Source organism: Medicago sativa, chromosome 6 (genome assembly GCF_051527215.1).
Source record: "Medicago sativa cultivar Bolivia chromosome 6, Bolivia_mono, whole genome shotgun sequence".
In the NCBI taxonomy this organism is placed as follows: Eukaryota; Viridiplantae; Streptophyta; class Magnoliopsida; order Fabales; family Fabaceae; genus Medicago; species Medicago sativa.
Window position 1 is genome coordinate 15,639,157 of NC_140754.1, and position 27,860 is coordinate 15,667,016.

The following is a 27,860-nucleotide window of genomic DNA, read 5'->3' on the forward strand; positions in this document are numbered from 1 at the left end:
TGAAACTAGGCAAGATTTTATTAGAAATTGGTTAGGTTTACCTAACTTTAGATTCACTGTCTTTTGAAAAGGTCTTGACCTAGTTTCCATCTTTTTGTGTACTTGTTTTTTGTTTATATATTTATATAGGAAATGCTCTTTGCATTACTTTTGATATAAAAAAAAAAAGGAAAAGATGATTGTAGTTTTGTTTTGTTTAGTTTAATTGGTTTTTTTTTAAAAAAATAAATGTTTTTTTTTAAAAAAACCACTGTCTTGTAAACTCGCCATAGACTTGCGAGTTTGTACGGGACTACACGATTCTACCTGAGTCTACCACAAACGATTCTATGTGTGATTTCACTCGTTTTTGCCTTCTAGACTCATAAACTCTCGTCTACAAGTCTACTCGCAAGATCATTAGCCCATTACAAACATAGTACTCCATCCGTTTCAAAATGAGTGTCACTTTAGCCAAAAAAATTTGTTTCAAAATGAATGTCGCTTTACATTTCCAATACAACTTTAATTTTTTTCTTCCAACTTTACCCTCTCAAACTTTTCTCTCACACAATTTTCAATGCAACTTTAAGTTTGTCTTTTTCCAATAAAGTAAGGATAGTTTAGTAAAAGCGTTATATCCAATGATTATTTCATTCTATTTCTTAATCTGTGTGTCAAAGCCTAAAGCGACACTCATTTTGAAACGAAAGGAGTATATACTTGTTTTTTTCGTTGATGAAGTGGTAAACACCACTAAAAATTCACACACACAACTATAATATCTCGGGTTCGAAACGAGATGAAAATATCAATATTTTAAATTGAGCTGTAACAAACAACTATATAAATATGAGAAAGGAATTTCTCAATTACACAACTCACTCTTTTCTTCCCTTGTGCTCTCTCTCTCTCTCTATCCACTATCACCATATCTTCTTCTTGTTGTTCCCACAATGCAAATTATGGAAGATCCAACAACTGACTATCGTAGATTCTTCATAGAAGACACAGACATGTACAACCACACTGTATTAGGAACCTTGTTGCCACAGTTCTTGTGGGTTCCACTTCCAAGGTTCGTCCAAACATGGCTTCGTAACTACATTGGTGCTGTTCTACTTTACTTCATTTCTGGTTTCTTATGGTCCTTCTACATTTACTATTGGAAACGGAATGTTTATGTCCCTAAAGGTATCTTTTTTATTTAATTTTTTATTAATTTTTGTAATCATTTTTTTTATTACTCTTTTGTTAAAGATGTTATCTTTTTGATTTCATATAAGTGTATTTTGCTTTTTTTTATTATTTTATTTTAATAAATGAGATTAATAGTGGTGGGTTGACAGTCAAAAACAATTTTACACACGAACAATTAAAATATTTAATATTGCCACAAAAATTAAAACGTGTTTATTTCGTATTCATCATGGTGAGGTTTTGTTTTTCTTTTCTCTCTCTATTATTTATCTTTCTTACAAGAAAAAAACAAATTAGTCTCTCCGTTTCAAAATACATGTCGCAGTCAACCACTGTACATATGCAAATACACGACTTTGACCATTAGACCATTCACAATGTAGCTCCCCCATTTGAGTGCTTAAGTGAGTCCCACATGTACACATCATCATTTTATAATTTGTTAATGTCAATAACTAATAAGTACTCAATTTCTCCAACCCAACACCACAACAAAATTTCCTAATAGGTCCTACTAATAATTATATTATTACATTTCTAACACACTCATTTTTTTCATTAGAAAATATTAAATGAAATTCACTCAAAAAATGAAGAGAGCGAAGGTCCTTTTCTAAGCATCATTCTATATAAACATCAATAAATATCACTCCACAATGAGGTGCATATTTAGCTAAGTGCTAAATAGATGAAACACCCACCTATATGGATGTTCTTACTCTCATTGTTCCAAATAACATAGCCATTTGAAAGAAAAAAAAAATTTGTCCTAAATAATTATGATTCAATGGAAAATTATTCTTATTCATGATCGTCTCCAAGATTTTGAATTTCGTGTGCACCTAAATTATCCTCCCATCTAGAGCAAAAGAGAATACTCCATCCGTTTCAAATGAGTGTCGTTTTAGGTGTTTACACACATATTAAGAAATGCAATGATTAAAAGAAAGAAAATGATTATTTTACCAAATTATCCTTATTAACTATTGGTTAGTTTTAAAAGTAATACTTTGGAAGTAGTGTGCAAAGTATTAATTGGAGGGTACAATTGAAAAGAAAAAGTTATTATTGCATTGGAAACTGAAAGTGACATTCATTTTGAAACAAATTTTTCTGGCTAAAGCGACACTCATTTTAAATCGGAAGGAGTAAAAAAAAAGGAAAATGTTGTAGACAGCGAATTATAGTATAGTTAATTGTTCCTGACATACGTGGCCTTTTTTCATTGTACACTTATTTGTTGGATTTCCATGTTTTCCGCCTTCCACCCATGAATTCCGCCCAACACTGAATTGTGATTGGCTGATTGTTTTTTTTTTCCCTAATCATTGCATCATCTCTTACCTCTTGATAAAAAACAAAAAGAAGAAGCTTAAATGAAAAATTAACTATCTGAGGAAAGTGAAAAAAGAAAAGACAACCTAACATTGTTTTTTTCCCTTCTTTATTTTCCTTTTTTTTTTTGTGTGTGTGTTTAACGTCTCTCTTTTTTAAGAAGAATAGACTTCTGAATAAAATGGTATTGAAGGGACACCTGATGTATATATTAATTGATGTTGCTTGCGGTAAAAGGTTTGAAACTTTTTTGATAAATTCGTTGATTAAATATCCTAGAATGATTAATTTAGTGATTTTTTTTAGAAGACAATTGAAAAATATATTAAGAAGTCATTCACACATAAGATGTGTAAAAAATGGAAGAATTATAAAAAATGGTGTAAAATAAACAACCAAATCAACAATTGGAATACCCATCTTATCTCTTATGTTTTAATGACTTCTTAGTATATTTTCCATCTTATTTTTCACTAAATTAAATCATCAAATCACCTGATTTTATTTTTCATTTAAATTTGTGCTCGATTTTGTCCAACTCAACATTACTAAATAGACGCTCTTTCAAAAAAAAATAAAAATAAAATAGACTTGTAAGATGAGTATTGTGTACGCTTATAAAATACATAATAGTGTTGTTCAATGTGAGACTTTAATTTTATCATATTATTATTAGTATTTAATTTGCATACATCAACAATGTAAACTTTTTTACACATGTATTTAATTAATAAAATCACTTCACAATGTAATTGCCTTAGGTTAGTTCTTTTTTTTTAACAGGACTTTAGGTTAGTTCTTAAAATATATTTATAAATATCTACTTAGTATAATTTGATTGGATGTATGAGTAAAAGAGTTTCCCATAGAAATTAATAATAATAATAATAATAATAATAATAATAATAATAATAATAATAATAATAATAATAATAATATTTAGGGTGTTTGGAGGGAGCGGGCCCCGTTGAGCTGTGTCTTTTCCTTTTGACCGGTTTGTTGTTTGCACCTCTGCTTATCATGTCGTTTGTCTTACTTTTTGTGTGCTGGTTTCCGGTGGACTAGTTACTTTTACTTCGAGATCAGGAGTCGATGTCTAGCTGCAATCTTGTTTGGCTTGATTTGGTGTTTCTCTAGTGTACCGGGGGTGAGGGGTGCCCTTCTGATTTTATCCTAAAGTCTGGTGGGCCAATCACTTTTGATTTGAGATTGGGAGTCAGTTCTTTGGCTCAAGTGTGATTTTGGGCTTTTTATGGTTTCTTTCGGTGGATCGGAGGTCAAGAGGTGGTGAAAGCTGATTGATCTTTTCGGATAGGAGCTTTTCGGATGTGGCTTAACTTTGGTGTTGAGGACTGAGAGTTTAATTTTGAGGGGTGTTTCGTTGGGGGTGAGTAGTGACGATGGATGGTGTGGGATATCGTTTCTACCGTGGTCGATTTCGTGAAGGATTCTGTTTTAGGTGGTGCTATGTATTTTGGTGGGTGTTGTCCTCATGAGTGTTTTCTAGGGTGTTTATTTTCGGGTGTTCCGCCTATATACGACGCCTTTAGTTTGTATTCTCAGTTTCACACGTCTCTGTTCGTCTTGAACAAGGACCTGGTGGTTAAATAAAATTTGTTGTTTCAAAATAATAATAATAACAACAACAACAACAACAACAACAACAACAACAACAACAACAACGTCAAGACGGACATTGGTGTATCCATCTTTCCGCTCTTATCAATAAATATAATAAAAATACTAAAATTTTATCTGATTATTTGGAAGAAAGAAAAGTTATCTAATTGGTAAGGAATAGTAAAATAGTAAAAGAACTTAAGTGGAAAAAGTTCAAACTTGAAAGAAAAGATAATACATGTATATTTTTAGAAAAAGTATATTTGAAAATTTGATTATTTAATTAAATAAATATATAAATAAAAATGTCATCGTGAGTTTAGCTCAGTTGGTATGGACAATGCATAATATATGCAAGGTCCGGGGTTCAAATCCCGACCACCATAAAGAATGTCTAACTTAACACCATCATCATCATCACTTATCTCCCTCTCATTCAACATCTTCATCAACAACACAAAAACCCAATCCCTCTCATTCAACATCTTCATCAACAACACAAAAACCCAATTTTTTTTGAGACTGTACCCTCACCCCCTCCTCCTCCTCCTGTCTCTCTCTGTCCTCTTTTTGCTCTCTCTCCCCCCCTCCCTCCCTCCCGTCCCCCCCCCCCCCCCCCCCCCCCGTCCAAAAGAATTCAACTTTTGAAGGTTATTTGTCATCACTTATCTCCCTCTCATTCAACATCTTCATCAACAACACAAAAACCCAATTTTTATCTCCCTCTCATTCAACATCTTCATCAACAACACAAAAACCCAATTTTTTTTGAGACTGCACCCTCACCCCCTCCTCCTCCTCCTCCTGTCTCTCTCTGTCCTCTTTTTGCTCTCTCCCCCCCCCCCCTCCCTCCCTCCCGTCCCCCCCCCCCCCCCCCCAATCCAAAAGAATTCAACTTTTGAAGGTTATTTGCCATCACTTATCTCCCTCTCATTCAACATCTTCATCAACAACACAAAAACCCAATTTTTATCTCCCTCTCATTCAACATCTTCATCAACAACACAAAAACCCAATTTTTTTTGAGACTACACCCTCACCCCCTCCTCCTCCTCCTCCTGTCTCTCTCTGTCCTCTTTTTGCTCTCTCTCCCCCCCCCCCTCCCTCCCGTCCCCCCCCCCCCCCCCCGTCCAAAAGAATTCAACTTTTGAAGGTTATTTGTCATCACTTATCTCCCTCTCATTCAACATCTTCACCAACAACACAACAACCCAATTTTTTTTCGAGACTGCACCCTCACCCCCTCCTCCTCCTGCTGTCTCTCTCTGTCCTCTTTTTGCTTCCCCCCCCCCCCCCCCCCCCCCCCCCGTCCAAAAAAATTGAACTTTTGAAGGTTATTTGTGCATGTGTCATGCAATTATATTACATGGTCAGATATCATGAAGGTACAAAATCAAATCTTCTAATGATTAGGGAGAATCTCTAACTTTATTTTATAAGGGGTAAACCAAACTAATGACAAGAGAGAATCTCCAACTTTATTTCATAGGGGTAATCCAAAACTCACCCAAATGGCAGGGGAATTTAAAAGTAAGATTGTTCCAGGATAATTTAGATATACTGAAAATAGCCTATACCAGACAATTGTGCATCCATTCATTATTAGTATAAGTTGGTATTGTTATAGATTCAAAAAAATTCTCCGTCTTTAGAGGATAAATTTATCATTTTAAATCCTATGAGCATAGCTCAATTGACAATGGCGTTGTAATATACAAGAGTTGGAGTTTGTACTCAGAGTTACCACACTACTTGTGGGTTCCACTTCCAAGGTTCTTTCAGAGATGGCTTCGAAACTACGTTGGTGTTGTCCTACTTTACTTCCATTCTGGTTTCTTATGGTCCTTCTACATTTACTATTTGAAACACAATGTTTATCTTGCTAAAGGTTCATTTATTTTTTATTTTTTGTTCTCATAATCTTTGTTTTTTGATTGATCTTTTGTTAAAGATGGTATATTTTGGTTTTAATTTGAAATGGGTTTTTCTTGTTATGTTAATTTTATTCATTCTTGTTGTAGTTTGAATTTTAGATTATCGGTGTTATCAACTTTGTTTTTTGATTGATCATTTGTTAAAGATTTTATTTTTGTGATTAAGATTTTATTTACATGGCTTCCAAACTACATTTGTGGTATCTTTCTTTACTTTATTTATGGTTTCTTATGGTCCTTCTACATTTACTATTGGGAGCACAATGTTTATGATTTCATATAAAAGTGTGCTGCTTGTTTTTATTTTATTTTAATAAATTTGTGTTTATTCGATATTCATTTTGGTGGGGTTTTGTTGTCCTTTTTTCTATTCTATCATCTACCTTTCTCACTCTTTTTAGCCTGAAACCTATACCGTTGAATTCACTTTTACATTAATAAATTCATGTAAGTTATAAATTACTTTACTGTTAACTCATTAATCAATTTTTCAAAACAATTCATCTGGAATTATTTGGTGTTGAGTATGACTCATATATAGACATAGAAGAGAGGAAAGGGGTACAGAAGGAGCTAACTAGCAAAGTGAAACTCCCTACACCCTTGTGTTTGGCCCAATTGTTGTTGAGATCCGTGGGGCGATACTCCCTGCAATACAATTTAGAATTCTGCTCTTCCCCCTGCACTTTTCGCTCGCGTCCTGCAGCCATTTCAAAAATGCCCTTACGTTAGTTAACTAACGCAAGTGTAAAATCATGCGTTACTTAACTAACGCAGCGTGACTTAAGTCACGCACTTGTAAAAACCGTTTTTTTACACTTGCGTGAGTTAACTCACGCTAGTTTCCAAATTTCAAACGTGAAAGATGAATCACATGCATACATAGTTAAACATACACAGCCTAGATACATTAAACTATTATTATCATTCCAACACTTTGCTTATATTCAAGAATCACATGCATAGATAGTTAATAATCATGCTCTTGGAATCTTGTCACGTGCCAAATTGTAGAAGACATAAAGATATTATGCTCCTTGCTGCTTGCTACGTGTTGAAGCAATGACATAAGTAGCTGCTTGCAATGCCATAATATATGACGCAAATATTGCTTGCTGCTCCTGCTTTTGATTGCACAGATACATGTAGAATTCAAGCAGAAAGCTTATTGTGCAGACGAAAACCAGCGTGAGTTAACTCACATGGGGTGCGTGAGTTAACTGACGCGGCGTGAGTTAACTCACGCAAGTGTAAAAAACAGTTTTTACAGGTGCGTGACTTAAGTCACGCTGCGTTAGTTAAGTAACGTAAGGGCATTTTTGGGATGGCTGCAGGGCGCGAGAGAAAAGTGCAGGGGGAAGAGCAGAATTCTACAGTTTAGGGTTATTGCTGTAATTTTGACCATAGTACTATATGTGTTTGTAACATTATAAACCCCAATTCAGGAAAAATTAAGGTCAAATGCATCTAAAGGTCCTTTAAGTTTTTCGTTTTTCCCAAAGTGATCCTTTAAGTTTCAAATGTCCCAAACAAGTCCTTTTAAGTTTCAAAAGTCCCAAACAAGTCCTTTTAGTTTTTGAATCGTTTCAAACAAGTCATTTTAGAGGATGATGGTGATGATTTAGATGATAGCAACAAAGAGCATTATCCACCATTTGCCATACCTAAAAAGATGACTAATTTTAAGTGGGTGTTAGGAGCAAGATTTGGTACCAAAGATGAGTTCAAGGAAGCAATTACCAACTATGCTATCTACAATAGGACTTGTTTGAAACGATTCAAAAACTAAAAGGACTTGTTTGAGACTTTTGAAACTTAAAGGACCACTTTGGGAAAAACGAAAAACTTAAAGGACCTTTAGATATATTTGACAAAAAATTAATTAAATACAAAACTATAGTTTCTCTATAGGCGCAAAGGTAGGAATAATTAGCCAAAATACATAAACAAAGATAGTGTCTCATTGTCTTTCGATTTTCGTTTCTTTTATTATGCTATCACTAGTTATTGTTCCAACATTTTGTCACCCTAAAACCTAACACATTGAAATGTATTAATTGTTGCAGATGCCATTCCATCACGTAGAGCCATGTTCTTGCAAATATCAGTTACAATGAAAGGAATGCCTTGGTACACTTTACTTCCAAATATTTCTGAGTACCTGACAGAAATTGGCTGGACAAAATCCTTTCCTAGAATAAATAATGTTAGCTGGATTGCCTACATTGGTTATTTAGCAATTTATATGGTTATCTTAGAGTTTGGTATGTATTGGATACATAGAGAGCTGCATGACATAAAACTACTTTACAAATATCTTCATGCAACACATCACATCTACAATAAACAAAATACTCTCTCCCCATTTGCTGGTGAGTACGTTAAATATTCAATAATTTCAACACTCCAATCATAGTCATGTGAAGTTATTTTATTTATTTATTTTATATGTTCGTATTTTTTTTTTTAATCTTTTATTGTCCTTTGGTACAATATGGAAAATGTTTTTGGTCTATTTTTTGGGTAATTTAATAACTTATGTATATGATGTGTTAGATAATTTTGTTTTTAAGGATTAGATGTGTTGTGATTTTGAATAAGTGTTTTCCTAAATCAATCATTCTGTTATTTGGATTTGAACTCGGAGCTCCAAGTTAAAACTCTTTCAGTGTCCTCGTGAAATGCATTCAAGTGTTTTATTATACACGAGGAGACTATATCTAATCACAACAGTATATTTCTTAATAATTGAGTAGGACCAGTCAAATCCATCAATAACTCTAATATTATATTCCTTTAATTCCAAAAAAGTTGGTCATTTCAACGTTGCAATGAGCCAATAACACTATATTTCTTTCATTCCAAGAGGTCGAAAGCTTCATTTGTGAGCTTAAAATGCTAGTAGTAGTAATGATTACTGAAACACTATAATTGCATGCTATGCTACTTTATAATCAAAGTCTTGAATTAATATAATATATCATAATTAATTATTATTTTTTGCCTTATAAATAAATGCATCTCATTTTACTTGCTAGAAGATTCCTTTTCCATTTGGCTACTAGTCCATCATCACACGAGAAGGATTATTTGTTGTTCTTTTGATTTAGGCTTAAATATTTTTAGTCCTTGAAAAATATGAACGTTATCTTTTGCTTCCCTGCTATTTTAGTTTCTATTATTAAATTTTGAATTTTTTCCTGTAATATGTGATTATATTAATTTTTGTTCTGAAATACGATATCCATTTTGTATTGGTTCAAACCGTTACAAGTAGTTGAACCATGATCTTGAGATCGTGCGAGTTTCATATCTCGTTTGGTTTTTAAAACCTTGCTTTGATAACCATATCAAGGGTGAACTAATTTTTTTTTTTTACCCTATATATATCTCAGGTATGGCTTTTCACCCTCTTGATGGAATACTTCAAGCATTACCACATAGCCTGGCTTTGTTTATTGTTCCAGTCCATTTTAATGCACACATAGCGCTCTTATTCATTGAAATTCTTTGGACTTCAAATATTCATGATTGTATTCATGGAAAATTGTGGCCTATTATGGGATCTGGTTACCACACCATTCATCATACGACATATCGTCATAACTACGGTCATTACACCATATGGATGGATTGGATGTTCGGTACTCTTGGCGACCCTAAGGAAGTTGAAGGCAATGCGATGTGAATAGTTCGCATGATCAAAGCTCGGCTTGTCCCAGTTTCATCGAATAAATAAATAAACCTATTTGTATTTCCAAGTTTATTATAACAAAGTTATTATTCTTGTATGTAAGGAAGTAAAGTCTACCTATATATAGTTGGTTTGAATGTAAGGAATTAGTTCACCTTAAATTAGTGGTCATGGGTCCAATTTTTGACTCTCGCATAAAAGAAAAAACCAGTTCGGTGAGAAACACTCACCTATATTCCCAACAAAATTGAGGATGTTTATACCAAAATTAAGTATTTTTATTTCAAAAGCAAAATAAGGCATAATCTAAAATGTTGTTTGCTGCAAATAAGTGAAATTAGCTTCATTTCATACCGAAAAATCAAGCACGTTGACAACGCAAGCTATTAGCACCATTTCCCTAACATTTATTTCTTCAAAATGTAGCCTATGTATTTGTAAAATTAAACAAACAAAAAATTGCATCAGTGAATGTTTTTTCCATGATATAAATAAGGTTAATTTTATCCCTTCATATCAGTTAGCATACATACATGTAATGTAACAAAGAGATGTCAAATTTAGACAAATGTTGATAAAACAAATAGCAACAAAGGAGATTTGCATGTAATAATAACATTGCATTCAATTTTCAGTTAAAAAGAAATATAATAAGCAATTTATCAAGCTATTTGTTCCACTTAAAAACCAAGAAAAGAAAGTCATATTCATTCAATAATCTAAAAAACTAACGATAATAAAGTCTAGAAAAATTAAAACAGAATTTAACAACCTTATTACTGAGAAGCTTGGGACCTGGGAGTGTGCTCCTCCTCTAGGTCTCAGGTTCGATTCCCTCTGATGCCAATTTGGGTGGGTTCATTTAGCTTCTTCAAAAAAAAACCTTATTACTAAGAAGCTAGCATGAAAATTTAAAGTGTTGTGGACTACTTCCTTCCATCCATGTAGTTGAACTTATGAGCTTGAAGCATATTCATATCATTGAATCCATTAAGTTGAAATCCATGTGGTAGGTTTGAAAGATTCTGGAAAGGAAGAGAATGCATAGCAACATGATATGATTGCATCGTCGATGCATTTCCATTGTAATAGTATGGCGACAAGTTTTCATCATTTTCAGCTACATCCTTCCTTTTCATGTCGATTTTCAGATCGCACGTAACATTAGCATCAACTCGGTTGGTCCAGTTGGCCCAATTAACATCAATCTGCTTGCAAGGGTAAGATTGTGGGTACCTACCTTCTTGAGACTCCGGATAGTATGAGCTTTGTGCATTGGAAATCATAGAAGAAGGTTGCGAGCTTTGTCCCAGTTGAAGTTGCCAAAACCCTAATGGGGTTTTATCACTAATATTCATCAATGGAGGATGAATTTGAGCTTCAGACATGTTGTTTTGCATGAGATTGAAGTAGCTACTTGGCTTTGAGGCCAAGTTAGGAGTACCTACAAATTTATCAACCTTGTGTGATTCATGAGCTATTGTTTTACCCTTAATATCTCCTTTTAGCATATGCATCCTTTGATTACAAGCATCAAGTTTTGAATCCAACATGCTAGCAAATGACCTCAATTGTTCCGGTCCAAGAGAATTGTAAGATTCATCCCAAGACGGATACATCATCTTTATCTTCTCTTTGCGCACTTTGGAAATCTCAAATTCAACTTTTTTCATTCTTTCCTTAAAATACTCTTGAACATCATAGATCTTAGGACGCCTGTCACTTGTTGTGTTATAGTACTTTTGAAGGATTCTTTGTACCTCTCTTTTGTCTTTAGGCCATGTTTCCGGTTCAGCAAATCCCGGGGCTTCAAAGTTAGGAGAATAGAGAATTACACAAACATCAACATCACAAAGAATGGAAAATTCATTCACTTTTTTCATTAATCCATTCTTTCTCTTTTGAAATGTGGTCTTTCTTGATTTCTCTTTTTGAATGAGCTCCATAGATATTCTTCCACGGCCCATTTTCTATGGGGAAAAAAAATCATGCATTCAAACTACAGCCGTCGAATAGTATATTAAATCAAAAAATAGTATATAGTATATAGGTATGTATATATCACTGATATTACATGGTATTGATATGAGTATGGAGTATATCATTTAAAAGATGATTTTTTTTTTTCTTTCTAATTTCTTGTTCAAATGGAAACAAAAGCATCAATGTAAAAAACTTTAGTAAATAACCATTGCAGTAGAAACGCACATTATACACAAAAACTAAACTCAATAATATAAAGAAGTAATGTTTTAAATTTCTTAATTGCAATTACTCATTGAAACAAAAAAAAAAAATATAATGCAAAACTACAATAAAGAACCGACGAAATGCAAAATCATGTGAAGTAGCTCCAAGATCATGTTGCTCCCCTAGCACTTGTAGCCAAATAAATAAATACAATAAATAAAGAAGGTTTTGTCAAATGTATCTATGTAAAATAATATTCCACATAAGTGTGTATTGAAGTTTCAATTGATTGGATTAATGCTAGTAATTAGTGTTGCAGCCAAGAAATATTTCTAATCAATTGATGAAGTATCGATTCTTTCTCTTTTTATATCCATAATAAATGCAGTTAAAATAGTTGGCAATTTATTATTATTATTATTATTATTATTATTATTATTATTATTATTATTGTTGTTGTTGTTGTTGTTGTTGTTGTTGTATTCAATAAATTTATCTTTTTAATTATTCCAATCACCGATTAAATAATTTGATTTCAATCTCTGCGGTCAAATGCATAGACTAATCCCTCGATCTAGGTAGGAACTCTATAGTTGGCAAAGTTCGACTTAACATTGTTGGATTAGAAATCGGAATCTCTAGTTAAGAGGAAAGATATCTCTTATGATCTCATTCAAGTGCTATATATATTATGTCATATTCTATTAGATAAAGACCGACAAATACGGAATTAGAATTTATTTGATTGTGTTTTGGTTTTTTAGATTTATAAATAAATATTTTTTGTTTTAAATAAACTAAACTAAATATATTAACAAAACTACAATAGTCATTCACGTCATAAGAACATAACATAGGGAAAAAAATGTACAAAAGATTACCCAAAATCATCGGATACACAAAACATAAGAACAGACATATGCACTCCTAGATCAAAGCCTCAATACTCAAACAAAGAAGAGGGTGCACACTTTTCATTGATTAAGATAAAAAGACAAATTTTGAATCTAAGATTTAATCTAAAACAATGAAAGAAGTTTTGCCATCTCAATAATTTTACAATGAACTTTGTAAAACAGTTTTTTTAATCAAACTAGTTTTTTAGTTTTAATTCTTTCAAAACTAAAATTATATTTAAAAAAAAAATAGTATTCAAATACAAACCCTAATCGACTGAATCAGAAATTATCAAAAACTATTATAGTTTATGTTTTTTGGGAAAAGAGAAACAATGTTGAAGTTAAACCACTAAATAACATATATATAATTCGGACCATAATATTTGAACATCTTCACTTTTTCATACACATATTCAACGGTTCATTTTACTTTTATCTTTCTCTTCTTATTGCATCATCAATCTATCATATTTATCTCATTACTTTATTTTTCTCTTTAATTGAAGCTAATGAGATGTTATAAGATGCACACCGAACATTTTTCTATGATTCCATCAATAGCCATTGCACCATCTCTTACCTCTTTATCAAAATAAACACAACCAAAAATATAAAAACTATAAAAAAATTATAAAAAAAAAAAGAATTAAAAAAACACAAACAAAAACAAAATTATTGAGGCAAATAAGAAAATAAAAAGGAGAAAGACAAACCAACCTTCTTCTTTTTCTTCTACTCGTGTTTCCAGTCTCTCCTCTCCAGTCTTCCACACTCTGCTGCTAAATTCCTCCAATTATGAATTATGTGATGTGATTTTCTCCCCTACATATTTTACTATATATAAAGAAAATTAATGCACTACCAAAAATATTAATGTGTTAATTAATTGTTTTTACAATGGGCACGTCATCAAATTAAACTTTGCAATCAAATAGAAATCGTTCTTTTTAATTGGATTCAACTAATTGATTGTTTAATTTGGGTAACAATGGATTCAACTGACTAATATGTTTAATGATTCAATACTCTAGTATGGGATTCTAATTAGAGTTTTTACAGGGTGATTTTTATATTGATTTTTAGGTGAAAACATATAAGAAAAAGGAAATAAAATAAAACTTTGCAATCAAATTAAAGGTGTATTCCTGCCTAATTTACAATAGGCACGTGATCAAATTAAACTTTTCAATCAAATGGAATTGAAGGTATTCAATATTTATTTAATGGACTAAATTGATTGGTTTTTGTTTGGGTAACAAAGGATTCAGTTTATTAATATTTTTAATGATTATGATTCCCATTAAGTGTTAGCTATGGCCGAAGTGTAGTTTAGATCGGTTATGAGACAAAAAAAATTATTTGGTCCAAAGATTTCAATTCTCACAGTTTGGCTAGATGACTTCCAAAAAATAATTTGATCTGTTTAGTTTGGATTGATTTTTCGATATCCAAATTACAGATTGTGAAAAAATATATTAAAATTAACATGTTTGTGTGTGAACTTAACTCAATTGATACAAATATTAAAATTAACATACGTTTGTGTGTGAACTTAACTTAATAAATGAATTTTTAGCCATTAAACTACTCAGAAGAAAAAAAATTTGTTGTAATTTAAACATCTGGCTACATTTTTTGACATATTTAAAGTTGTTGTTTTAAAATATTTAAAATAAATTTTAAATAGAATGTCATCAAAAGTTAAATTCCCTAAAAGGTTATGCTATATATCAAAATAGAACTTAATCTTGTTAGTCTATTTACCAAGTTCTACATCACTCACCAATTGAGGGATATAGGCTTAGGTAAAGAAGAAGAAAAAAAATAGTGAAGTAGGTCTTTAAACAAATTTCTAATCCTTTATGAATATCAAGAATTAGAAAATGTGCCAAAACACTATCTGAGACTGAAACACTTGAAATCTACCAAAACAAATTACCATGGTTGCATTTACTAGATCAAGATGTTGATTTTACAGGCCATACAAATGCATATTGCTTTATATCATTTAACATACAGATAACTCACTCAATATATTCATCTTAAAACAGGCATCATTACACGAGGAGTTGGAGTCAGGAACCCCGCATCCACGCGGTCGGTAACAATAGTGGTTGTTCGATCAAAATCGGACGGTTAAAAAAAATGCAAGTTGTAATTTTACTTTATAATTTAAAGGAGAATGTTAAATTTGGACCGTCCGATCTTGGTCGTACGACCACCGATGTTCTGACTGCATGAATGCGGGGAATCTCGACTGCAAGGGAGCTGGATCTGTGGAATAGTGGGTAAGAGCAGATAAATTATTCAGAATACAATTCATCTGAGAGACTACCAAACTAACCCCTTTCTTCTCCTAAACCTATCAACACGATCTGTGCTCATTCGAGATTTCTCTGGTTTGTCCGGTTTTTTAGACTTTTTAAGACGGCTATCTAAACTGTTTCTGGAAGCTTCAGGAATTTCTGTACTCAATTCAGAAGTACTAGAAGTTCCAGTTTCTGATTCTTTGCTTGCTTTGTTGCTTTGATTCTCAGTTTCAACTACAGCTTCCTTTTCAGAACCATTTGCAGTAGTTGGTTTAGGTTTTCCAAGTGTCTGTACAAATTTCTTTAGGTGTTTAATGAACTCCGGGTAAAGCTCAAGATTACAATGTCCACCACCACTTACCCACAAGGGTTCATACTTTACTTTGCAAAGTTCCCATAGCTGTTTTCCATGCGAAACATCTACTACTTCATCTGCTGTACCCTGACATTGGACAAAAAAAATATTATCATTACTACCATCTATGAAATTCAATACAGTTAAATAAATTATTAAATAAATAGGTTAATTATGTTTCTAGCTCCCTAACTTATGCTAATGTTCGATTTGATCCCGAAAAATTTAAAAAGTATTACTTTCACCCTCAAAACATGGATTTAGGAGGAGACTAGGTGCGTGTTTGGAAATCCATTGGTAAAACCTCAAAAGTATATGCTTGACCAAATCCAATGAATTTCCAAACACGCTATTAATTGAGAACTGAAACCTAGAAGAAAATTGATGCACCAACAACAAAGGCAGCAAAGATGAACATATATCCTCAAAAGAACATTACATATTTGGGGGAGGGGGAGAGAGGGAGAGAGGAGTCACTTACATGGATAACCAAAACAGGACATTTGACCATGCCAATTTTATCAATATTCTGAAAAGAAATAAAAAAGAACCACATAAGTCACAAAGTATTGAATGAACCATATTGAAATACAATCTGTAAGAAAACTCTACCTTATAAATATCAAACCAATATGTCCGTTTTACAGGGTATAGTACTCTCAACCCTGACAAAATTGGACTGTGCAACACAACACCTCTCAATTCTGATATCCTTGAAGCAAGGTCAAGTGTGGGACCGCTGCCAACAGATTGACCATACAATATCAATTGTTCATCTTTCACCCCGTATTGTTCCTTCAGGCATTTATATGCAGCTTCAATATCTGCGTATGTATTATATTCAGTTGGCTGTTTCAACAGAAAAAAGGATGACTGTCAACGAAGAAGCAATGTCACGCCGAAAGAACCATAAAAAACAACATAATAGTATTAAAAACATCGGTGGCTCATTTACAAGTGAAAAAAAAAAATAGTTTATTTAATGGAGATAAACTTAGCCATCAGCATATATAATACCATACAACTGAAATCTAAGGATTGTAATTTAGTGGTTCACAGAGAGTCATCCAAAATAACGGGAAAGAACTCAAATCATACGTTTACGTATAAAAGATAAATAGTCTGCCTTCTGCTCTAGCAAAATAAGTTATTAGGTGTTGGATAATATAAAGGAAAAGGCACTAGATGGCGGAGCCAAAATGCTTTTGCAATTTCTACGATTTAGAGATTCAAATGTTCAGCCAAAAATGTAAAATTCCTTTTGGAAGACAACAAAACAAGTATATGTATTTATAGAAATAGTGGTTGGACCTAACACAACCCCACAAAACTGGCTTGTGAGGTGAGGACTGCTCCCACTTATAAACACTTGTTTAGGCTGCCTCTCATCCAGTGTGGGACTCTTTAACACGTATTAGTTATTTCTTCACAAGAGTATATAAGAACCCCTAATACACACACACATAAATATATAAAGGAGGGATTGAACTGCACCGGTATAATACTTGAGTATTATTAACCAATGTCACGAAGATATGAGATTCCGCAAAGTCATAATATCACATTACTAGTGGTTATTAATGCAATACACTACTTGCCATTTGAGTTGAATTGTTATGCATTGAACCCCCAACGTTTATATGTCAACTTATAATAATTTGCCGGTAGTAACACTTCCTTGAGAATTGGCAACATCCAGCCAGGTTTCCAAAATGTACTGGCCCCTGTGGCTAGGGCTAAGAGCATGATTCAATCAAAGACAGCTCACATATAGTAAAGCTAGAAAGTTTATTTACTGATGCTTGGCACAAATTCTGTGGGCAAGTTATTTGTAGCCCAAAAATGCTTTTAGGGATTTAAAATGGTTGCTTCGAGTTTCTTCTCCAAGACTAAGGTTTCAAGCTACGTGTCGACCTCATGACAAAAGCTCAGGTTTGTGTTTCAAAAGTAATTTTGTGCAGAAAGTTCTTTGCACTTCTAACAAATTAATAATCAATAGTTGGGCAATGTAATTGTAACCTTTTAAATCTTTTTGAAAAGTAGTACTTTGCTATTAGTTGCATGACATGTAGCCATGTTACGCAGTCTATAATCTTGAATATAAAGTATTGTAGGTTCTGCTGAAAGGAAGAAAAACATGAAACATATCAGAACAAAACATAGACACGGGAACTTTGAACAAAGGATAGTAATCTTAATTTCCTTTTTCAGAAAAAACTTAACTTGACTTGATTGAGAGTCCTAGAGAATTTCTAAATATAGGGTCGCATTTTTGGCTGATGACTTGTGTGTGTGCCTGGATGAATGTTTGATAAAATGTGAATATTTTTGTAAAATAGCATGCTTGCAGAGGCAGGAGTTGAATCTGAAAGATTCTTGAATATTCCATAATGATTCTCATAAGTAAAGTGGTGTATTTATAGTTAGTTGGGTGAAACCGACTTTAACAACTTCTAACAGAATTCTGACTTGGTGATAGAGGAGGATTGGGCCAAAGCCCAACTGTCAGCACAATAGGACAGTCCACTATGCATTCCTAATAGGCTACCTCGATGAATATATATATATATATATATGTGTGTGTGTGTGTGTGTGTGTGTGTGTGTGTGTGTGTGTGTGTGTGTGTGTGTGTGTGTGTGTGTGTGTGTGTGTGTGTGTGTGTGTGTGTGTGTGTTCCAAGCTTTGGATCAACTGATACATACATCAATATTTGGCAAGCATCACAAAGCTTTATATGGACTCAAACAGGCCATTGAGCCAGGTTTGACAGGCTCCCCAAACCCTTTCTTCAGTTTAATTTTCACTCAAGTATATGGGATCCTCCCAAACTGAATACATTTGGGATACTCGGGTAATATGGTATGTTTTCCTTAGAGCAACTTGTGAATCTTAATAACTTTCTTGGCATAGAGGTCAAAAATCTGTCAAATGGCTCTCTCTTTCTCTCCCAAACTAAATGCATTTTGGACTTTCTCACTGAAGCAGATATGGCTTGTGCGAAATGCATTTCAATACCTATAGTAGGTGGCTGCAAGTTCAATAAATTTGGCAATGGCTACATATTGGATGCATCTCTATAGATCAGTTATGCGACCAGATTGAAAAACCCTGAAATCATGTGCCATTCTGCCCTAAATCATACAATATACACTTCAATAGAATAGACTCTCAGGTTTTGCAGTAGCAGTCGCACTGGTTTGCTATAGGATCAAGCCTCTCAACCTCGACTCTCGACTTTCTGTTACGAACCTTTCCTTTAGGCTGAAGCTTTGAATGCTAAACGTTTCGATCGAGCCTCTGTTTTTCTGAATGCTAGTGACATCATACATAAATTACATGGATATAACTTGAATTGATTTCGAGTTCAACTACGTAGGAAAAGAACGAAGGGAATCAAACCCTAGCTGCTTTAACATGTAGAGTTTCTGAAGAGTTTTGTAGATTCTATCTTTGTTCTCAATTTACATCAAAAATTATTTGTTACCTTCTCCGTTCATAAATTAGTTATTACTATGTTACGTACGAGTAATTAATAAATCATGTTTGAGTGTTGGTACGTAATGTAACACAGTCCTCATAAGGAATGATATTTTACTTCTCATTTTATTACGTAATACGACTAGTGTACTAGTCGATTGACTAAACAACTGCATTCAGGTCACACTATAAATGAAAGAAGTCTATTCATAGTTAAAGAATAATGAAGAATCAAAAAATTAAGAAACACTATCTAGTCTCTTTCTCGGTACTCTTTTTTAACCTGCATTTTATTTTTCAGTTTCTTTAATTCTACTGAAAGCTTCCAAGGTCAAACACTACTTCAATCATGGTAAAATGCATGTAGTAGGAAGAAATTTGAACCAATCTGAACATGCTAAACATTAAACATCTTAGTTATATTAATGGAGTGGTGAAGTTAGAGGATGAAAAGTTAGACAACTAACCTTCCCCGTCGACTGTCCATAACCAGAGTAATCGTAACTGGCAAAAAGAAAAGATGTTAATATACAATATATTCAACCTAACAAAAAGATACAATATATAATATCATGAAATAAGATTTTGAAAGAGAACATGAGAATGTTTCCGAGTATGAAAGCGAATAAGAAAACCATTATTACTTAAAGATTGGCACTTACTACTTTTTACTCAAACACAATTTTAAGCCACCAAACATGTATCTTTATGACAGAGGCAGTGTGTAAAGAATGAATGATATATTGGAACTGCAATAGTCTAATCTAATGATATAACACCAATAAGCAAAATATTAAAAAATCAGTTTTTTCATCATAAAGTTTCACAACAAAAAGAAGTTCCCCGAGCTTAAAATAAAGACAATCTACGCATACAGTATAACATATATAACACCAGGAAGTTCAATTCACTCAACATCAGACACTGCTTCAAAAATAGTAGCAGAAAGATAGATGACAGGTAACTTTTCTACAAAAGTAATAATAAAAATCTATTGTGCTATAATTCATCTCAACAGGAAAAGAATGTATGATGTATCTTTTTAGCAAACAAATTTGTTACCAATATAGCAGACATCTCCAGTAAAAAGTTAAATTATTTCTTCTTTAAAGATTTGGCAACTATAACTTACCTAGAAATGATGGAACCTACTTAAAGCATTTGTTCCATAGTCAGAAGTTCAAAACCACCACAAAAGTCACAATTACCAATTCCAAGCATAAAATAATGACATTACAAAACTTTTCACAGAACAAAAAAATAAACAGTAGTGCTATATACAGCGAAAACGTTTATTCCGAATTCTCATGAAACATTACATGTCTACTCTTAAAATAGAGGTCAAAATTTCAACTCCGGTCTGGCCAGAAAAAACAGTGGGTAGTGAGTATAAATTTTCAATTCTATGTGTAGTTTAACCTCGTGATCTAGTTGTGATTGGTTTCTTTCGCGAGGTGATGCGTTTTAGGAAAAGAAAAAATATATCTTTTTTGTGTTAACCCTCCAGTTCCCAGGAAAAGAGGGGCCTTGGTAATCCAAAGTTCAGCCATGAGGTAAGTATAGGCATAGTCTGGCCAAGAATTGTCTCACTCAGTAATCGAACTCAGGTTCTCACGAACGATAAAACAACAACCGAGCTTTATCCCCCACTAAGTGGGGTCGGCTACATGGACCAAATTAAATTATGCCATAATATTCTATCATAAACCCATTTTAGATCTTAACTTTAAAATGAAACTAAATTTATTACCTCTCAATCAGGCAACAACTACTTCAATAGTTTCACCAAATCTCTACTCTCTTTAATACATTAATCATTAATTAATCTATAAAAGCAAAAGCAATTAATGAACAAAGACAGCACATTCCCATTCCATATGATCATCACCCAATTATTGTAACAAAAAAAAAATCAACATATACTCCATCTTGAATGAAATATAAGCAAAAATGTCATGTGAAAATGTGATGTATCTAGTTTAAAATAAAGATTATGCACATCTACCCTTTTTGTTTACGAGTTTAATTAGTATACTCTGTCTGTCAGTGTACAAAATGACATGTTGCCACATCAATTAATGAATATGACAATTCATGTGAATATTTATTAATTGATGTGGCAACACATCATTGGATACATGTGTAAAATAATTATACACTACCATAGTATACTAATTAAATTCTTCACACAAAGTATATGCAATTCAAAGAATACTCATGCTAAAATTAAATGAATTTAATTCATATATACAGTCAATGTAAAAAAATTTACACTATCAATTATCCGCAACTAACAAATCATTAAAAACCTTTTACTTAATTAATCATAAGTATTTCTAAAGTTACACATATTAATGATTGTGATCTATTGACCAATTTTTACACTGTCAGTGTAAAAATCTCAATTAGCATCATAAGAGATTTAAAAATGAAAATTGAAAGAAAATTACCCCATAACATTAATTCTGAGTCGATTACTCAATTCAACAAACAATTCAAACATTTGACCCAAATCAGCAGCATTTCCATGAGAATAAAGCATGGTACATGCAGGTCTATGATACTTAACATACACCGCCACGATTTCATTCCCTCTTCTTGTTTTCACCTTCACTACATCCACGTTTTCCTTCATCGGAACTTCCGGAATCGAAAGCTTCGTTACCGGTGAAGTACCGTTTTCTGCGGCGGCGGTGGCGGTGGTGGAGGTGGTGGTGGATTCAGATACGGTGAGTGTGTAGGATGGTGGTTGTGGTGGGAAGAAAGCGAACTTTGCAGCTATTGAGGAAGTTACTCCGCCCATGGGGAGGTTGATTCATAGAGATGGCGGTGGCGCGTGAAGTTTTTTTGGTTTGGATTTGGAGAGTGAAAAGTGGCGCGTGAAGTGTTTGTTGAAATGATTCTATGAGTTTTTTTTTTGTTGAAATTTGATTCTGAAGAGAATAAGAATAAGAAGAAGAATAAGAAGAAGAAGAAAAGAAGTAGAAGAAGAAAGAAACTGTTCAATGGTGTGTTGTATTTGTCTACTTTTGTTTCTGTTTTTTTTTTTTTATATTTTAATTATTGGTTTTTTTTTTTTTTTACATTTTTTGTTTGAGTTTTTTTGTTTACATGATGTGAGGGAAACAGCTATAATAATGTCATAAATAATCTCCCTCAAAAAACTATGATAGTGCAATAATGTGTTTAAAAAATAAAAACACTACTAAATGTAGATTTAGTAGGGAAACACGGATTTGGATCTTCTCCTTCCATTCATTTTTTCTTTCTCTCTTCTTTTACGTTAATATATCTTTAAGTTTTAAAGATAGGGGGGAGAGAGAGGGAGGGAGAGAGACCAAAAGATATATAACCACGAGATATGAAAGGCGATAGTGATTGGAAGATTGTCAAATTTGACGGAAAATTATGATAACTTTAGTTTAACATCAAAAAAGTTACATGTGATTATATTTCTCAATGTATCTTGTGTTTTTTTTTGTTTTGTTGTAGAGATTAATTCCTCCAACAAGGTAGGATTAAAATGGATGATAAAGTTCTCTCTTAAAAGATTTAACACAAGTGGATGCTTAAGACTAAAATTGAATTTAATAGCTTTAGTTAAGCCGAAAAAGATATGTTACCATCTTGTCAAATGTTCTTTTGTAACTTATTTTTCTGAAAGAAATGCAACTAAATTATTTAAAATTGTTAATGATAATTTTTCAAAAGGCAAAAGGATACTTCTTATATTCCTTTTGAAAAGGCATCGTTAACGACTTCACATGTGTCAATGAACAATTTTAATAATTAAATTTTTTAATTATCTATAACTAAAAATTATTAAAAGTTGATATTTTAAAAATATTAATTGTGACAAATTGAACAATGTTTTTTACTTTAATATTTGTGTTTGTATGTTAATAAAAAAACACAATCAAAATAAATTATGTCAATATTGCACATAGTTAAAATATGACACTTTAAAAAGGAAGTGAAAAGGTACTCCATTAACTAAATAGTCCGAAGCTAGGCTGAAAAGCAAATTGATAAGCACATACACCCTCTGGTCACTAATATAAGCAAAAATCCACTATTTATATACATTCAATTAATGATGTATGTGACATATAATAAAGACCACATACATCATTAATTAAATGTATCTAAAAAGTGGATTTTTGCTTATATTAGTGACCGGAGGGTGTAAGTTTATACTATTTTGGATTAATAAATCTCATTATTAAATGAAATTAAATGTGTGTTCCCATGAGCTTAACTCATTTAATAAGGGATAATGCACAATATGTGCAGGGTGGGGGTTCGAACCCCGGATACCCCACTTATTCATCTTTAAGGTGAATTTCTCTAGCCACTAAGCTACTTGACAAAAAAGAAATTTAAATGAAATTTTGTCAAAAAAAAATTAAATGAAATGTGATGTGACTTATTGATCTAATTGTAAAAAAGATATTTATACATGGTGCAAGACAATTTTGTTTGTATATATTAAACAGATCCATAAGCACGTAGAAATTTTAATGAAAATATTTGATGTTGTCTTTCAATTTAAAACTAGAAGTTCACAAACTTTTTTTTGTAAGAGAAGTTCATAATGACTTGATCCCTACTACTACTATAAAAAATAATTAAATGAACGGTATTTGACCCAATAAAATATACTCAAAGTCAACCTCAACTCATACTAGCGATAGCAACTTCAATATAAGCATCCGACTCTTATAAACCACTAATGGTACCCTAAACATATATGTTAAGAATTTCACAATCAGAAAGTATTTATTGAAAAAAAATAAAAAATTTCAACTTTTGAATAAATAAATTAAGACAATTTTTAATGTATAATTTATATTTTTGATATACTAACACGTGTCTAGTATTTTCTTTTTTATATAGATGGACAAAATAGAAAATAACTATTAAAATTCACACAATAAGTAGTGGGATCGGGATTCGAACCCTAATTACGACGTTCGACTAACGATTTCAGTATTTTTGTCAAAAGAAATAAAGAAGAAAGAAATAAGAAAAATGCTAGAAACACTCTAATTTCAACACTCGTTATAACATGCTAGAAAAATACTAATAAGATAATAAATGTTATAATGAATGTTGAAAAGAGAGTGTTGCTAGTTTTTCTCGAGAAATAAATGATGGTTGCAACTCTATTTGAATTCCACGTACTTATTGTGTAACAAAAATATTGATGTTGATTGTTCGATAAAAAATGAATGACTAAGAAAACAATACGTGAAATCGTAAATCCAAACCACATAATCCGAGTCATTAAATCGCAAATCTACAATTGAGATTATCTATTACATAAAACATCTAAACCAGACGATTCATGTCTCATTTTCCTTTCTTTGAAAATTGGAGTAAATTTTAAAAAAGACATGTTATAAGGAATGAGGTTAACCTACTTTGCTGTGAAAGGAGCAAAAGCAAAAGAAAACTTTGAACATTTTCTTTTTTGACTCAAGAAACTTTGAACATAAAAATAGACATGGTTGTGTTAAATCAAGCGATCAACATGTGAAAAAAGACATGGCCACGTGCCTTTTAGTGATTTCTCAATCAAATAACGAGCCATAAAATTTGCCTTTTGTAAACACCACCATTACCAAGCTTTCAAAGGGTACTTTCTTCTCTACCTTAAACAAAAAAAAAAAAGAGTGTACTTTCTTTTGGTCTATGTACATAATAAAAAAAAGGTAAAATATGCATTTCATCCCTGTAATTAGGGGTCATTTGAAATTTCGTCCCTAACCTTACTAATCCTCCCATTTTGTCCCTGCAAATATTAATCACTTTAAATTTGGTCCTAATTAAGAATTTTGCCCTTAATGAAATCTGAGACACGTGAAAATACTTATTTGCCCCTGGCTTTCTATTTTTTTTTCCTCTCTTTCCTCTTCTTTTCACGACATCTTCTCATCCTCTTCTTCTTCCTTCCTTCTTCCTCCATTATACCATTTCCTTCTTCTTCCTTCCACTACCACCAACACCATTGATGTATTCCATCACCACCAACACCATCAATCTCAATTATGAACCCAGCAACAACAACAACAAGATGAAATAAAATTCAGCAATTAAACAAAATCTAACCCAGCAACCACTATATGATTAAGTGTAAAAAAAATCAAAAGTACAATAGACAATAGACAATCATGTACTATAATGGATTTTATTATAATCCACAACAATCCTTTTCTTAACAATACTTAGTATCAACTACTTGTACCAATACCTAGCTGATGGAAAGTGGCAAAATTTCTACCTCTCCAAATTGTCGTTCTGTCCTTCCCACGACATTTAAAAATTGGATTTTTTTGAGAACTCAGTTTCCGTTTTCTCTCGCCGCCGTAAATGACATCGAATCACTGCATCACCGTCTCAGTCCTTTCCCGACGAAATCGTTACTTCATGTTGACAAGGCTTTCGCCGCCGCCGTCCCATAAAGTTTTCACCTTTCAACCCTGTAATCGTCCTCCGCGAAGCCGACGCCGATCAAGACGGTGGTAGCGCGATAATTCATGGTGGTGGTTGACGGCTGGAGAATGCGCGGGCGTAAAAAACACCTCAAGCTTGAACGGAAGATGGTGGTTTTCGCCGGAGAATCGATGCTGATATGCAAACTGCAAAGTGCAGGTTAAGAAGTAGCAATACTTTTTACGATTTGTAAAGAGATGGTGATATGTAATGTTGATAATGTTTTTAAGAATTTTTTTTAGAAACGGTGGCAGAGACAACGGAGTGCGGCGGAGGAGACAACGGAGAGAGAATGGACGGTGTTGGTTGTGTTGATTGAAGAGTTCGATGGTGTTGGTGTTGGTGGTGGTGGACATGGAAGAGATCTGGTGTTGGTGGTGGTGGAAGAGAATGAAAAAGAGGAAAGAAGAACGGGTAAGAAGAGGGAGGGAAAGAAGAAAAGAAAAAGTCAGGGGCAAAAACGTAATTTCGCGCGAGATTCATCCAATTAAACAGATGCCACGTCACTAATTACCCTCCACCTCAGCAAATTTTTGTAATTAGGATGAAATCTCAAATGATTAATAATTACAGGGACAAAATGGGAGGATTAGTAAGCTCAGGGACGAAAATTCAAATGGCCTATAATTACAGGGACGAAAAGCATATTTTACCCATAAAAAAATGTTTGAAGTTTTTTTCCTCAGATACTCCCTCTAGGACTATATTCAAAAGAAATTAGAGTTAACAAAAGTTGATATATGTGATTTAATATAATACAAATACGTTGGAGATTTGTTTATAATAGTGATCAGAAAGTGTATTTAATTTAGGGTTAATTATGTTTCTAGTCCCTATAAAATAGCGACCTTGTAAGTTTAGTCCTTACTTAATTTTAATAGCATTTTTAGTCCCTATAAAAAAAAATTTACTTATAATTTTAGTCCCTGCTAAAACAAAGTTTGATTAATTATCCTTAAACTCTTAAATTTTTGAACGATTTTTTTGAGACAAGATTAGAACACTATGAAAGGTTCGTTTACTAAAATTTAGAATTTTCAGACATGAAATGAATTAAATATGAATTTTTTAAAACGACAAAAGTTAAAGATAAAAAGTAATAAAATCTGGATGTAGAAATCAAATTTTGCGATAATTTTTTGCGGAGGAACTTTTAGTAATGTTCTAAACATGTCTGCAAAAAATTGTTCAAAAATTTAAGAGTTTAAGCATAAATTAAACAAATTTGAATTGAGTAGGGACTAATACTCAGGGCAAAAAAACAAAATTAGGGACTAAAAATGCTATTAAAATTAAGTAAGGACTAAACTTACAATGTCACTATTTTATAGGGATTAAAAACATAATTAACCCTTTAATTTAATATAAATGTATATATCATGTATAAGAGAAGTAAACTAAAGCATTGTGTTAAACACCACAAAACAATGTATTTTTATTCCCTCTTTCCTTCAAAAATGTACTTTTAGTACCTCTTGCTTGGAGACTAAGACATGTAATCTTGTAATATGTAAGTACACAAAAAGTGGGAACAACGACTAAAAGCGAAATTTATGATATTTATAAAGACTACAAACATATTTAATCTTAAATAGTATAATAGAAAACCAAACATTAATATTTTATTCGTATTTTAAAACGGCATATAATGTAAATGAGACAAGATTTTTAGATTGACCAATGTGAATAATTTTTCGAGGATATCTACCATACATGTGTCAAATTAAGGTGTACCATTTTTACCTTTAAATCAATAGTTAAATTAATTTTTATTTAATACCACCTACAAAATTATAATTACTAAATATCATTCACCAAATTGTTAAAAAAAACATTTAAAATTATCAAAATTGATTATTATTATTTTGTTTTGATCAAGTAATTTAGTGGTTAGAATTTCATCCTTAAAGTAAATAAATGAGAAATTCAAAATTTAAACTTTAATCTTACATATTACAATGTCTCTATCAACTACCAACTCATATATGCTCACTCAGACTCTTAATTTATTATCGCTAATAAATATTTGTATGATGTTATATTTTTCTAATTTTAGTAAAGTGGTATACATAAAAATCTTTTTAATAATTGGAATGTGGGGACTCGCTAAAGTTGATGATGACATGGGTCTTTAGATCTAAAGGAAAAGGAGGAGTTAGTGATATGTGATAGGGATAATGATGGAGGAAGGAAGTAAGAAAGAGATGTATTGGGCAGCATGTGAGGTGTTTTGTGTTTGGCCTAAGAATGCGTCGACATGTTGAAAGATCTAATACTACATCAGATTAATCATAGACTGTGTGTGAGACCGTGACTTAAGTTGATTGGTCAAATTATCTTGACAGCCTTTAAAATTATTTCAAAGCGTTTTGA

At 32.4% G+C, this 27,860-nt stretch overlaps 3 protein-coding genes across 3 annotated transcripts; 1 reads left to right on the forward strand and 2 right to left on the reverse strand.

Moving 5' to 3' along the window:
- The first annotated feature begins 852 nt into the window (after nt 1-852).
- Nucleotides 853-9,923, forward strand: LOC146913184 (delta(7)-sterol-C5(6)-desaturase-like). The gene is made up of 3 exons (XM_085716417.1): nt 853-1,173; nt 8,135-8,440; nt 9,464-9,923. Exons 1-3 carry the CDS (start codon nt 936-938, stop codon nt 9,754-9,756), a joined length of 837 nt encoding a protein of 278 aa, XP_085572543.1. The 5' UTR covers nt 853-935; the 3' UTR covers nt 9,757-9,923.
- A 519-nt stretch (nt 9,924-10,442) lies between these two features.
- LOC146913185 (agamous-like MADS-box protein AGL82) lies at nt 10,443-11,729 on the reverse strand. The gene has a single exon (XM_085716418.1). The coding sequence runs from the start codon at nt 11,727-11,729 to the stop codon at nt 10,689-10,691; it is 1,041 nt and encodes a 346-aa protein (XP_085572544.1). The 3' UTR covers nt 10,443-10,688.
- A 3,045-nt stretch (nt 11,730-14,774) lies between these two features.
- Nucleotides 14,775-21,995, reverse strand: LOC146913186 (uncharacterized). The gene is made up of 5 exons (XM_085716420.1): nt 21,443-21,995; nt 19,460-19,496; nt 16,128-16,364; nt 15,997-16,044; nt 14,775-15,602 (listed from the first exon to the last, which is right to left on the reverse strand). The coding sequence occupies exons 1-5, from the start codon at nt 21,793-21,795 to the stop codon at nt 15,183-15,185; spliced, it is 1,095 nt and encodes a 364-aa protein (XP_085572546.1). The 5' UTR covers nt 21,796-21,995; the 3' UTR covers nt 14,775-15,182.
- Between the last annotated feature and the right edge of the window lie 5,865 nt (nt 21,996-27,860).